This window comes from Aspergillus melleus, assembly GCF_016097325.1.
Source record: "Aspergillus melleus strain CBS 546.65 chromosome Unknown contig4, whole genome shotgun sequence".
Taxonomy (NCBI): Eukaryota; Fungi; Ascomycota; class Eurotiomycetes; order Eurotiales; family Aspergillaceae; genus Aspergillus; species Aspergillus melleus.
The window spans coordinates 3,066,296-3,081,504 of record NW_025763373.1 but is presented as its reverse complement, the minus strand read 5'-3'; the positions used below and the strand labels follow the sequence as shown (position 1 = coordinate 3,081,504).

At 46.9% G+C, this 15,209-nt stretch overlaps 2 protein-coding genes across 2 annotated transcripts; one reads left to right on the top strand and one right to left on the bottom strand.

Moving 5' to 3' along the window:
* Positions 1 to 7,634: 7,634 nt before the first annotated feature.
* Positions 7,635 to 8,399, bottom strand: LDX57_007871 (uncharacterized protein; the record flags this gene model as incomplete). Its single annotated transcript, XM_046089588.1, has 1 exon — positions 7,635 to 8,399. One exon carries the CDS (start codon positions 8,397 to 8,399, stop codon positions 7,635 to 7,637), a length of 765 nt encoding a protein of 254 aa, XP_045945560.1.
* Positions 8,400 to 8,996: 597 nt separating this feature from the next.
* On the top strand, positions 8,997 to 9,701 carry LDX57_007870 (uncharacterized protein; the record flags this gene model as incomplete). Its single annotated transcript, XM_046089587.1, has 2 exons — positions 8,997 to 9,598; positions 9,654 to 9,701. The coding sequence occupies exons 1-2, from the start codon at positions 9,005 to 9,007 to the stop codon at positions 9,699 to 9,701; spliced, it is 642 nt and encodes a 213-aa protein (XP_045945559.1). The 5' UTR covers positions 8,997 to 9,004.
* Positions 9,702 to 15,209: the final 5,508 nt, after the last annotated feature.

Below are 15,209 nucleotides of genomic sequence, written 5' to 3'. Positions count from 1 at the left end.
GATCAAAATACCTCTGATACTTGGTGGCTGCAGCGACACGGTTGATTGGCCTGAGTGCGGACTTGACTGTCCCTCTAATAAGGCGCGGGGGACGCTCCTAACCTTCCATTGTCATATTCCCGGGTCAGAGGATGGACACCACCATTCCCTCTCAGTGGAAGAGTGAGCCGGGCCAATATGTGTACCTTTGCCTCCTCTACATGCAGGCCTGTGGATTTCCGGCCAACTGCCGCCATTCTACATTGCATCCTGGAAAGAGACGCCAGGGCAGGAGGGTTCACCAGCGCAAACCCAGGGACCGCAGCACTTCACGAGTCTGGAGGGCACATTGGGAGAGGCAGAGAAATTGGCTACAGTCACGAGCTCTCGTCGCTACACGTGCTGGTTCTCCCGCAGACTTCAGCAATCTACAACGTGCGAGAACCGTGCTCGTGCTGGGACCATACGGAAGACCGCCTAGTCTGGCTCGTTTCGAGGTCGTGCTCTTAGTTGCAGAGGATATCGACATTGCACAAGTATTCTTGCTCATTCAGACACTTTTCCTAGCGAGTGAACAGCACCGCGCCATGGTACGGAAACTCATCGTTGTCTGGAAAACAGAAGACCTAGGTACCGCGCTTTTGCAGCAACTCAATATTGTCTCTCTTAAAACGGCGAACTGAGCTAACAATATCTAAATAATTGCCATTAGGTGACATGCAACAATTGCTTAACCTCAATCGCAAGAAGTCAGGGTACCACGATAGTCGAGCAGACAGCCGTTCGTATTCTGACCATGATATATCCTTCCATTCTCCCCGTACTGCCGTCCAACCCGCAAGAACGAGCCCTCTCATTAACCCCGGTACTAGACTCCGATTCATTGAAGGATCTCTAGATGTGGCGCAGACTATAAGGAGGTGCCTAAATACACGGTGAGTAATTATGGTTGTAGGCGGTATGAACACTTTTCGAAGACCGAGGAAGGCGAATGTCTCCGGCCAAGCCATACTGACGGGTCACTCGTCCACAGTGGGTGTCCGACAGTCTATCCGCAACCAGGTCAAGGCGATCGTTCAGCCAGACGAGCGATGAGCACAGACTACTGGATAATGACGTTGAGCCGTACTATCAGTGGCTAGACACTGACACAGCAGCCGACGCTGCCGGATCGTCCAAGGACCACCTCCAGTGGGTCGCCTCCAGAATAGCTGAAGGCCGTGGTAATTCCAAATGACCGATCTGCAGACGGCCGCTCATTTGACGATTACTTGCGCATATTGATCGATTCGATAATCTCCTTAACTGTCTTTATCCTACGGACGGTCCAATACCAACATGGCTGACATCGATTTCTTGCGCGATAACGGTCACCCCGGGTCCATCGCATGGCCCCGGACAGGTAGCTCTGAAATTGGGTCCAGGGTACTCCACTCTTTCAACATCTTTGTGTTTGCGCAGCCCGTCCGACGGCGAGAGCAGACCCCCGCCGCGGGAAACGCTATCGGATCGTGGTAGTGTCGGTAATGGTAGGACCGTGAACGTGTGCCACCGCAACATTGGCACCGTAGCCGGTCAAACGGCGCAGCCGACGAGGCTATATCCCTGGCACAACTGCGAGACATAGATGGAGGCAAGCCAATCCTAGAATTATGGAAGGGTGGTTTATGCCTTTCGCTTCGCTGGTTGACGGTGTCGTCTCGTATTCGGATGCTAGATGTGTCAGGCTGGATGTCAGCAGACACTTCGATTTCTGATTCAGCAGCATATACCTCGAAGTCTGGGAAGTATGCGCCCCAAGTTGGCATATAATCCACAACCACGTACCGCTTAGCCAGTTCATAATGTTATTGCGGTGCAGATGGACGCAATCGATGGCCCCGTCCTTCCGGCCGGGAGCCATTCATATGGGATAGCCTCCGGGGGGATCCGTAACTAGACGGCGACTGTCCATGCTCGGTCTTATACGGCCATCCTCGTTCAAAGAAATGCTTCGCGTGGGTGTGCAGCCCGGCGCCGTAGCCCGTTATGCCGGCGTGACACCTGGCAACCGAGAATACCAGATTTCAGAGTATGTCGAGTAGTCTGCGACACATTGTGCAATCCTCGAGTCGAATATTTCGCTGAGGGCCTGTAAAGCATGGGTATCTGATCGTCAGTCTCATGGTTGATCTTTTGGTGTGACTGCCGTCAGTTCAGAGCATGAATCATTAAGCCAGGAATCGGTTACAGCGGGGAGCAAAGCCAATAAGGCCAGTATATTGGAATTATCTTGGGATTGAAGAAGCTCAGGTTAATTGGGGTCCACCGCTGTTTGGCCTCTTCATGTCCGTCTGGTAGTCCTTGTCCCTTGCAACAGCATCATTGATAGGCCAGTGGCTTTGTCCTGTGCCTTTCAGGACACGTTTCAATATTTGCGGCCAAGGCAGGCGAGGAGGCGCTGGGAAAACAGAAGGCATTATTGACATGATAAATGGTCTAATCTTAGGGGCTCCAAAAGGCGAACGAAGGTGTGCGATAACATACACCTAGTCAGTGACGCGCAGGATTGCCCGTTCGAACGCGTCTGATGACTGCGTGTTTGTGTGAGACGCGTGGCCCAATAAGTGATCATATTGCTTGGCAGGGATACGGACAAGATAACCGATCAGGTAAGGTAGCAACAAGCAAGCTTGACGGTATGTTTCTAACCGTCCACCGGTCAACTCTCTTTATTTGCAAAGCCGTCCGTTCTCGACAGTAGCACCGTGCAGTGGTTTTTCAAGTTGCAGATAGTTTTGGGTGGCTGCATCACTGACGGGCAATGGTGTCTGATCGGTCTCGTGAAGCCAATCGCGGCCTTGGAGACACCCGCTTAATACGTACTTAGATCACAATTGGTCTAGTCCTTCACCTTTTCCCTTACGAAAGACTACAAATTCCATCGTTTTGTCTCCTGGAAGAAAAATGGATGCCCAATTTAATGGGGAGAAGAGGTTATCTGCGTAGCTATATTGCTAAGCATTCAACACCGACCGGGTATTCGTGAATAGAGGAATGAATTAAAACCAATCCGCAAGTCTATGAAATGTGTGGTTTTGGTCTCTGGGCATTTAATTGAGGGCAGTGGTTGTAGCTCTTAACAAGTTGGCGCTCCATGAAGATGGTCATCGTGTGTATATATACATGCCTTGCTCCTATCTACAGGAAGCGCTTGGACACGCCAACCCTGAGGCAACTAAATGTATTGCTGTATGATATAAGATAATGAGACGAGCAGAAGCTTCTAAATGAACGCATTTAACCTATCCCCTCAAATGGAATTCAGATTCGTAATTTTGTTCAGGACGTGTTCGGATTCTGGGATGGACCTAAAGTTGTACTCCCTGGTCAAGTTCCCGAAAAGGATTAGTGGTGCTGCTTTCTGGTTCCAGGACGAGAAAACAATGGTTGAAGCTACGATCGGCACACATCTTCCCTCCCGCTTTGCCTGGACTTTTCTACATTTACCCACGTACAGGCTATGTTACACGCCGAATTACCAACGTGATAGCATGAACTACTTGCGGGTTACGGGTAAAGACACAAAACCCAGCGGTCTGTTATTGGCGGCTTTCCGGTGTGCAGGCTGGTCAATGTGGGAATTCACATGGAACAAATTGGATAAGATCCAGGGACGTCTGCAAATGGTGACTATGATGGGTATGTTTACGAGAGTCTGGCTGCGCCAGTAAAATAAAGACTAATTGCTTGCTTCTATTTCAGTATGACTGGAAACATTCATCATGCTGGCAGGAATCCAGTAATTTAAGGTAGGATATTTGTGTGCATAGTGAGCCATTTCAAATACCGGCGAAAACCACGCCCGAACACCATTAACCACGACCACCTTGGGCAATTGCCCGGGCGAGGTGGAGCGGGACTAAGGGGTCGTCAGAAATGTCCGTCGTTTGCTCGGTTATCTTTCCAGTCGTCCTCCGATCATTAGACACGGTTATTCGCGCGCGGTAGAATAGCCCGCTGGTAATGTAGCTGTAGATTCTACATACGCAGCTCGGTGACTCGACGTGTATCAGTCAAGCGTCCAGCAAGTGTCCAGACTATGATGAGATTGTCCCTGGCCTAGCAAAAGGGGTAAAGCCAAGGTGCGTAATCGGAACAGAACGATGCCCGGGTAAGTCGCGTGAAAAAAACACCATACACATTCACGGTGGAGGAGTTCGGGACAGCAGAATGCGTTGCTCTCCGAGAAAAGCCATTGAGAGCTGAAATGATCTCCATTGGCCGCCTAGAATATGGTTTTGAAGCAGTTTTGTGAAGAACTTTGACCATAATACCTATCCGGAGCGCTCTGGAGTAGAGCTGCAAGGGCGCTAAGTTAGAAACAGAAGAATGGTGGTGAGCACCAACATACAACTGCCGGCAGAGACTCACAGGTGGTCACCCACCCAACTTCTAACCGGATGGTCGGTGGCTTAAACGCGGCCAGAAGCCGGGTGGGTGTCGCCGGGGTGAGCTAGCGGGTGAGGCCGCTTTACCATCTCGCGACCGAGGTGAGCTGAGGGTGCATAGGGTGAGTGCAGAATAGACAGGGTGAGCCATTCACTCCCTTTGCGCGACTTGCTCAGCCCACCGCCCAGCTGTGGGCCTTAATTTCCACTATCTTGCTCGACATTGGCTACGAGTCACCTCTTCAAACACCGATGCGCTTGGCAGAACTATGTAGCCACTTAAAGTGCACAAAATTGTTGCTGCCTGGAAAGGCTACGAGTACTCGAAATCCTACACCTGCGCCAATGAATATTCAGCACAGAAACCTGGCTCTTCCAATACTGTAGCGCTGCGGCACACCTTGTTTACAAAAGCGAAAAGGGCATTGCCCATCAAGTAAATGATTCTTTAATCATACCCGCCACAGAATTGTAGATCTAGTTGAGTGATTCGTCACGTGTGACACCATGGGCATTCGTTCGGGGGGGCAAATTGGCACTGGAACTCTAACGGAATATTACTTTAGCCGATCTCCGGTATCAGTTGACTCAACTAATACGCCCCCTTTAGCGCTTCCCACCTTAACGTCAATGGTTCCTGGCCCTGATGGCTAGTAGCAGCTCCCCAGATTACAAGGCGCTTTTCTTAAAAGCGGAGGAAGAACGGAAATGGGCCGACGAAAAGCGAACACATATGACGATAGCTTCATGGATTCGAGCATCAGGGCCGCCGTAGAGGAAACGTGTAGATTTCTGGGGAATACCTCTGGGGGCCACGAATGTCCCTCTAGTGGGATAACGAATACGATGAGCACGACAATGAAACCGAATGCTTCAGCCTCATCCTTATCACCATCTCACAGCGATGACCAGCATTCGCTTGCCAGCAAGAAACAAACAAAGATATGTCAAATGTCTTTAGAAGAGAGCAGTAAAGTGTGCCGCAAGCGAAGGCATTTATCATCATCTAAATTCCAGCTATCTCTCCGAATCAGGAATCTCAGGGCTCGTCTCGACAAAAGCATAGGTAAAGAGATAGCACGTCTTTCCGAGCAATATAATGATAGTTGGAAAGATCGATTCTTTCACTATACACTCCTCGCTACCCTACTGCCCGACCAAAAGGACGAGATCGAAAGGAAAAACAACTAAGTTTTGAGGTCTGATTTGCCCGAAGTCATGGAGAAGCACACGAAATTATAGAATTTATACAGATTTTGGCCTTTTTTATTACTTTATCCGTTTAAGCTTCCTAATATGTACTCTGTCCCCAAAGGTCGTGAGATTTGACGGTATCTGTAGGGAAATAATGCGGAAGAGGAGACACATTATCTCAAAATTCGGCTTGCGGATATCAAGCTGTATTTGGACTATATAGAAAAGTTCGACAGACAAAAGCAAGCCGGGCATCTTGTCCAGACTGCAAAAATTCGAGCTATAGATAAAACCTGTACACTCAAGTTCAGAACCGGCGCCCAGGTCTAAGATTCGTTAATTGCTTCCAAATCTGTTGCCAAGTCCGCGCTAGTCCTCCCTCGGACAGGTTCGGAAAATCGACTGGCTAAGCCCGTTTCTTGATAGTGCGAGCCAGTCTATATCGGGAATAATTCATCCTTGGCATAGAAGCAAACAAAGGAAAAGATCAGAAGACCCGGGCGCCGATTTTGAACATTAGTGTAACACTACTCGACAAACTGTTAAAGCACAGAAAGACAAGAATTAACTATCTTTCCATAAGTATAAGCTCCGCGGCGAGCGGTGGTGGTGGTCTGGATGTTATCTGAGACATAAAATTCATTCTCACCTGCAGCGAAGAAACAAGGAAGAAAACGTTAAGTTTCCCTGATTACGCTTACTGCGTTAATTTCGCTGACGAATCTTGCAGACATGGCAAGTCCTTTAAGTCGGATACATCTATTTTGTATAATTTATATAATTGTAGGAGCATCATAGCCTGTTACAGCAAGTTCGACGGGATAGTGGACAGGCTCTTAACTAACGAGCTTTCTACTAACGAATGTAACTTCCTCAAACAGATTAGTAAAAACTAAATCCGAAAGTAGATCAGAGATATAAAAGTTACCAGTTAGGCTATATCTATCATTTATTAGCAGGCCTGGAGCATCAATAAGGTGGCGAGCAAGGCCTCCGTGTTTCTCTCTACTCGTTCAAACACGCAGTTTTGAGATCATTTTCACGGCGCTAGATATAGAATTTAATAATGTAATTAAAATAAATCTATTCTAGCCAGAAATAAGTCAAGTTCCTCTATCGGCTTATATGTGACTATCTAGCGTCTCCAAATCAATAATACCAGAAACGGCACTTGTCCTGTCGTTCCGCAACGGCCCTTAAAGCAATAGCTTACAATATATAATAGATATAGATACGCCATGATTTTAGATTTTCTGTACCTCATCTACCTAAGTAGTGATATTGACAAAACCGTGGCACCTAATTATCCGAGTATTCCTCCAACAGAGATGACTTCTTTTAGTACCAGCCAACACTGCAGCTAACTCTCCATCCAGAATATCTCAAGACCAGAACAGCTCTTCTAGAGCCTATGCTGATGAGTTACTGGAGCTTATACTGCGTACTAGATCAGATAGAGCGCCTCAGCGCCGCTTGGCATCGTCGTATGTGTGTGGCAGAGCGGTACAGTTCCATTCACCAGATCTCGATCCGATTGAAGAATATTTTGCTAAGCTCAAAAGCTTTAAAAAACGTCATTGGAGTAACTATGAGAACGACACCGAGCAAAGTTTTGATGCCTTTCTCGAATGGTGCACCGATGTGGTTGGCTCAAAAGAAGAGAGTGCCCAGGGCCACTTTCGTCATGCGACTTGGAAACTGAAAACTTTGGCGCGCCTGAAAACCGGTGAGGTAGAGTTTTATCGCAGGGAGTATGTATGCGCCACATAAGTGGAAGACAAAGATTGTATACTTTGTAAAAGAACAATAGAAGCCCCATTGACAAGGTACGACGGGAAACCTTTCAATACGAACTAGTAGAAATTCTGGGAAAACAACCGAAGAATGACGACAGTTGCAACGCTTCACTACTTTATACATATATAACCGTTTGATTCACAGACAACAACAAGAACCAGACACCAATGCAGGTTAGAAACCTCCAATTCGATATTGAGTATGGGCCTCATAGATAAGAGACAGGTAGCTGGGTTACAGGGTCCAATTGGTTCTTTCGGCTGCAAGCATTCCCAGATACCACATTCCCATTAGCACAGTAAGCTGACCATGGCCTCCAGCGGTCCAGGGGATCGCCGAAGAGACAGCTAAACGGCCGTTTGTATCGAGACGTTTGACCCCAACCAGCTCGGTGTTAGTAAGCACAAACCCATGGCGCGCTTTATGTTGGTCCATATAGAAATTTACCTGCGCCAGGACCTGCCTGTACTGTTCTTGAAAGAGGGCGTTCTGCGAATGCCGGTAGTCAGAACGCCATTTCCACGAGACCTTCATGTCTCCTGGAGCTCGGTTCGTGCTATCGACGTAGGTCCCCCCCACGACGACGAATGCAGTGTCTGGTCGAAACTGGTCGACATACGCTGCAGAGCCTCCGCCGTCAAATGTGATCGGCACAAGGCTTAGTTGTTGGAGCCGGGGTGCTAGTTCCTCGAACCCGGCTCGAAGTGCGCGCCTAACACGGGGTAGAAGCAACTCGGCAAATCGAAGGTGGAAATGAGGCTCATCCCTGATAGCGCCAGGAGGGGACCTGAAAGGATCGGATCCGATCTGCTTTGAGTTCAGAATGTTGCCGTATCGTTGAATAATTGTTGCATAATTGAACTCTGGCCAATCGACGACCTGGGTGATGTTTTCCGCACCATAGCGGGGGTTCGTTGTATTCCGCGATGGGGCAGCACCTTGAATAGGAATTGCCGGGAGGGCAACAGAGAGATACTGCAGAAGAGACTGGTTGCTCATATTGTAGAGGAGCTCTATATAGGACTTAGAGCAAGGCTCCACGTAGTGAATACCTATTGGTAGCTGATCGTCGAAATAGGCAGGAGGAATGGTAATAGGGAAAAAATATGGAAGGCTTGGGGGAAAAGTAACTGGAGATATATGGAGCGAATCTCCAATGTTACACTTCTATCTGATAGGGAAGCAATGGTGAGGGGTAATCACGTAGGTTGATTGGTGTGGCTGTAGAATAGTAAACGCTCACTTGAGGTGCATATCTTAGCAAAAGCAGAGTGAAAAAAAGCGCTCCTTGGAACGCTAGATCAGGACCATAACCATGAATGATAGGTCCTGAAGCACCCGTGTTTCCATAAGAGTCACAGCGAGCGCTTACATGCAGTCACTGGAACAGTCCCACTTTGAGTGGATCTGATTCGCAAGATCCGGCGGTCGGGCCTCAGGCAATCCATAACTACCAAATTACCAAAATTACCTATCTTATGTAATCCTGCTATTATTAACCAAGACCTGTCCACCTTTGTTCTCTGACCTGTTCCGACCTCCTTGATAGAAATATGACTTCCCACAGGGCAACAACGCACCTAAGAAGCGCTCTTTTGACGAACATGGACCCCTCCAATATTAATATTATCAGGCAAATTACGTGCTCTGATTCGTCTGCAATATTCGAGGTAGATCTGGATGGACAAAAATATGCATTGAAGCTTTTCCACGACAACGGCGACCCTGGGTATACCGAAAAAGGTCGTGATTTGAACAGATTTCGCTGCGAGTTAAATGCTTACAAGAAGCTTCTCACTTCTGGTGTCTGTGCACGCGGTTTCGTGCCAAAATTCTACGGCTACATCGATCGAATGGATCCCGCAGCATTCCATCCTGCTTTACAATCTTTCGCCCGAGACAAGCTAAGGCCGAGAGCAATATTGCTAGAATATTTCCCAAACGCAGAGAGTTTGAACTGCGTGAACTACTCGGACGCGCTCTATCCCCAGGCTATTGAGGGCATGCGTGAGATACACGGGGCGGGTGTTCACCATCAAGACATCTACCCCAAAAACCTTCTTCTTGTTCATGGAAATCCAGATAAGCTGGTCTGGATTGACTTTGATGTTGCAACAACCTTCACCGAATTTGGACCTGAACAGCTGGCCCGCTGTGACTACGAAATTGCGATTGTGAAAGGAATTTCGGAAGCTCTGGTATGGGTCCCGTTGCTGTCTACATTGGAATCATTTAGTGTGCTAACGAATACAGAGAGATGATCAGGCTGAGGGACTCCCGCCAAATACAAAATTCTACTAAGAGTTCCATTGGGATTTATCCTTACAATGTTTGGTGGCATTACGCGTGCTCTCTTGTAACAGATATCAGTCGGAGTGGAGTTTCAAGTGAGCGCCGTTTTGGTTTCTTTTATTCCTTTATATAACCATGAATCAACATCTATATCCGGAAGAGCCGCTTTCGAAGCCAATTGGATCCTGCCTGAGCTACACTGTTTGCGCTGCAATCCTCGTCTAAAATGATCTTTCGCCAAAATGCCGGATATAACTCCGAAGCAGGTAGATTTTCCACAAGGAAAACCGGTATACCGTAATATATATGAGGTAATCAGTATTGCCAATATCATTCCGAATATTATTGTTTACGCCTGGGTTTCTGGTCGGACGCCAGAATAACCTAGAATAAGAGGTATGAAAGAGCATAATGCGATATTTTATGATGTGGTGCGGTGTGATGTGGTGTGACAGAATCAAGTATTCTATGTTCTGAATAGGTAGTAGATTTCTAATGATCAACTAGATGTCTAGAAAAGGATTTTTAAACGGGAATGAAGATGGGAGGAGAAGTGTGTTGTTTACTTGTCTAGCTGACGAGTACAGCATACACCACACCACGTATTTGTCGAAAGTGGGGACCGAGGCCACCAAACGGCGGCTCAACTTCTCTTGACCGTCTGTGCGGGGTATTCCTCCATTTGCCAGTATCCGCAAAAGCGATCACAAAGGCCATGAGCATGGCGGAATTGGAAAAGAAAGTTGTCATGCTTCAAAGGATTGTACAACAGACATCAATTAGATACCTCTGCCCGCTATGCCTTAAAGGCTTTCCTCGCCCAGATATCTTGTATGATCACTTTCGGAAAAAGAAAGATGATACCCATGAGAGCCTCGGCATGAGAAGAACCGATTTTGAGAGGTTCCTTTCGTCCTATCAAGCGGCACTTGGGGTTTCTATTCCTGCAGCAGAGTTGCCTTTGGATAATAAATGCTTTAGTCTGCAGTATATACTAGAACACTGTGGTCAGGACTCTAAGAAACCCGATGATACAATCGCCCCCGTTACAGATACTACTGCTTCACGCGCTTGTAAGTATTCGTCGCGTTTGACTTGCTCTTAGTATCTTGAATCTAACTGCACCTACTAGCCAACTTCTTAAACGACTATGATTCTGCTCTCTGTCGACCTGTATTATATGCCGCTCTGGCGTATTGCGACCGCGAGCCGCGTGGTCATAAATATGAGCACACATCCGAGAAAGCGCTTTTCAATATAGGGCCAATTTCTTTTAGGTGGGCCCGACCACTTGGTGGAGTAGAAATCAAAATACGTGCTCTTCTGCCACAACTTGAAAACTGGTTAAATGGAACGCTTCCGTCATCTATGCCAGGCGAGAGCCATTCAAACAACCCTGGCATTCTCCTACCGACTGTGGATATTGATATCCCCCTCGCCCCAATCCGGGACATGTTATACGAAGGTGTATGGGTATGATCGAATAACTATCGTCAAATATCTGCTAACATAGTATGTAGTTCGGGATATATACCCTCCTGCGCACATATAAAGAAACGTTCACCCCATTCAATTTCTGTTCGGCCCTTTATACGGTACTTCATATCGGTGAATCTGCCGTAATTGGTGATAGGAAAGTTAGTCTGGGCCAGTCAGTATGGGTCAGTCGTCAGTCAGCCTTATCCGCAGGTCTCATAGTCCTGGTCTGTAAATCACCCAACACAATTGACAACCCGACAGTTTAAGGAGGCCGGCCGCCCGTTGTGTTTCAACCGGTCGGAGTTTTGAAGTACGTCCTCGTTCTGTGTTTGTGGTTTGGACATGATGTACTTGGGACCAGAATGCACAAGCTTCGTTAAGAAGTTAAAGATTGAACCAATACTATGACTAGTATCCAAATGCTAATCCCGCGCCATAGATGAACGGAGAATCTGAATAACTAATCTATTCCCTTTTTATAATACCCACCTTCCCGCAACTTCAAGGGACTTCAGTAAACTGAGAAAATCCAACTACAGATGCTTTAGAGATAGATTGTACGCAGAGCGCGCGCATCATACTGGCCTAAAGAGGCTTGGTCATCGCTTTCGTATTTGTCAAGCAGACCCGCCAGGAACTAGATGAGATCCAGTGAACGCAAACCGTTCGCATACGAGTACCAAGGGAGTAGTGGCGGTTTCGGCAGAGTATGGTGCTCGATCGATTGCGTGTCGCCTAAGCAGTGAAATAACCAATCAAAGACGGCTGAGGATGGAGTGTGGATGGTTGGCTCGATCTGGAATACAATGGCAGTTATCTCATTTCAGGCCTCCCGCCTAGAATTGCGCTTGGACCACTTCTGTACAAACGTAGTGTGGAGAAGGCTTCTTCCAAGGCGAGAAAATGAGAACTTGTGTCTAGACCCACTCTTGCCATATTACGCAGTATTGAAAAGATACGTATTCTCGAGAGGTACCGGCTGGAGGATAACTCGGGGTTTGCCGCATCTGCAACTAGTGAGGCTAAGAACACTGCCCTGGCAGAATAGCGTATTCGCCATCGCCAGGTAATGTCTCATATCAATTTACGCGGGCTCATGCGGGATAATGGCTGCAGATGGAACGGAATCCTAGCATATGTATCTTATTGCCTAGCTATAGCCGAGAAAGTATTGGTGTCTGTCTGGGTTAATCCAAGACTAATTTCATGTGCTTTCGTGCAATTGCCATAAACCTAAGGCTTCCACTCAGCACCATGGCGGTCCACAGCTCTCCAAGTTGGTTTTTTCGCCCGAAAAAGTGAGGAGACTCTATACAGTATGTCACTCTTTCCGCGGGTAGTCCCTCTTTGTATTAACAATTCAATCAGGGCGAGCGGATATTTCATAACGACAATTTCGCTTTTGTTATCTACAAGATCCCACCACTTCCAATTCAGTTATCATTGTAATAATGGGGGATAGCCTCCTCAGCATTACAATCGTTCTTATCATTTTCTGGTTTATATTGATATTGATTGCTGTGACTTGCTACTCCTTGAAGCCAGTATATCAGCCAATCCGACGATATTGGCTGGACAGCAATTGTTAACTGATACTTCACTTCCGGATTTGTTTTCAATTCGTCTACTATGCCAGAATTTTCTATCTCTCTCCAGCTTGTCCCAACTACACACTGTAGGGCACATTGGATTGTTATTCTCAGTCAATCCCACGAGACTTTTACGATCAGTCTTGTCCTGAACGAGATTATATGGACCAAGAGAAAGCCCGATACAGCGTTTGATACTGTTACTTTCAGTGCCACTGATAAATGTCTGGAAATCGAAGATTTGAAAAGTCATCTTTGGATTTCAGAGCATCTCATGCTGCCGATTCGAGAACTCTGTCCTTGTGTGCAATGGGTGTAAGTGCAATAAAAGGATAATCAGTATCTTCATTCTGACCATGTGTAGATCAGGAGTGTTGCAAAATTACAAACGGGAGGGTTTCATTGAGAATATCTCTGCGGAACGAGTTTCGATGGACAAATTGGTGTCACACTTGGTCAAGGCCCAGTCGGAGATCAATATTTGTCTTGACTATTTGTCCTGTTAATAATCTACATATTGTTTGTTGCATCTCACACTTGAGTGGGACAAGACCAGTAATTAGTTTCTTTTTGAGTAGAATCAACAGCTGCAGGAGGATTTGCATTTTTCTGATCTCAAATCGTTCCAGTTGCTCGAAAATATCCATCCATTACGTATATCTTCACGGAGATTTGCGGCTGGCTCCTCGATCATGTAATGCAACAGTCCTTCAGACACCGCGATTAGAGAAGTTTATAAGTTGACTCGAAAGGTAAGTACAAACAAATTGGGAAAATTTCCAGATATTGACCTCCACAAAATGGTACAGGATGCTGACCGACGTCATCTTAAGAATTTCCGCCCCCTACATTAACACATTGATTGTATCATTTCCAACAAGATATTCGACAAAACCAAGTGTATCCAACAGTTTCTCCCTGAAGCTGTAGTATAGCATCTTTTTCCCAGTCTGCGAAGTGTATGGTCCCCACAGTCTATTGCACACAGCTTCAGCTTTCTCATGGGGGTGTGCAAAAAATTCCAGAAACTCTTTTGAAAGTAGCGCTGCGTCAAAGTGCCAAGCCAGAAGGGCTAGTTGTAGAATGACGTCGTCATGAAGCATGTCGGAGATACGTTTGGTATACTCATCAAGGAATGAGTTTTCACTGAGCAGAAACATGCCTGCCAAGCGATACCCTCCTATTCCGAGGCCCTGATAGATATCCAAGAGTGCCTTGTTTTTGGGGTCAAGGCTTTGTCGAAATGATGTCAATCCGATGATTTTGGAGCCGAAGCGCGATGTCTGCATACATTTCAAAGCAAACTCGGCCGGAGGAAGGAGGATATATCTAGGTAAAGCGCTCTTTATATGCGTTAGCAAAAATCCTTAAGGTAACTGGACTGGTCGCTAACCATTTCCCTTGACAGGAAGTGAGATGTGTAAAACAGGGCGTGATCGAAATCTAAATCTTAGGGGATAGCAATTAACTCAGGTTCAAAGTAGCTGAGAGAACTAATATATGGGGAAGAAATTCCCCCGATACTTCCTTCTCCCCACCCCTCCAACCCCTTTTCTCTTCTACGGCAAGGAGTGCCCTAAAGCGATTGCTATCCTATGAATGGTTCTTGGATACAGGGGCGGTATTTTCCGCGTCTTTGTGAAGCTCCACCTTCAACATATTCTGGTGTATTGAAAGCGATTTGACGACCAATCACGGGCCTTGGTGTTCCCGAGGCAAGTAGGTAGCCCTCTGCCACCCCGGCCTAGATCCGCGGGCCGCGTGATATTCATTATGATGAGAAAACACACTGGTTAGGTAGGGACAGTGGCCCGCGGTTATGCTACCACATCTATGGCCGGGTTTGACTGTTAGCTCAAGCCATACATAAGGCCAGCGGTAAGATAGCCCGGGTTCAATCGGTCTAGAGCTCCACAAAGTGCTGAGCTATCGGGTAAGACGGGTTATTTCCCACTCGTTGACAACACGCGTCTACCCCCAATTAACCGTATAAAGAAATAGGCTATGGTTATGTGTCTTACGTCAAAGTTGGCCGATAGATTGTGGAACTATAATCTCTCAACATCTGCTCTTCTTGTAATGCTGATGATTTCAATTCTATTATCTATACAAGTCATCTACCCCCAGCGCTCAGCACTTCTACTAGTTCGGTATTCATTTCTCAATATGCCTCGCCAACGCGAGAAATCCGGCGTCACAAAGCCGAAGTATCCCAAATGTGACGCAACATTTTCTCGAACGTATGCTCGCAAAATGCATTTAGCGCGCGGCAATTGCAAACGTCGTGGCTCAATAATTGTACGATAGGTTGGGACATACTTTTGATTAGGTCTATACTTACGAATCTAGCGATCCCGCGCGTGCGAGGAATGCCGCCGCCGTAAGATCAAGGTAAAATGATCGAGAAGTTCAAATAATACCTTTACTAACTTATACAGTGTTCATCAGA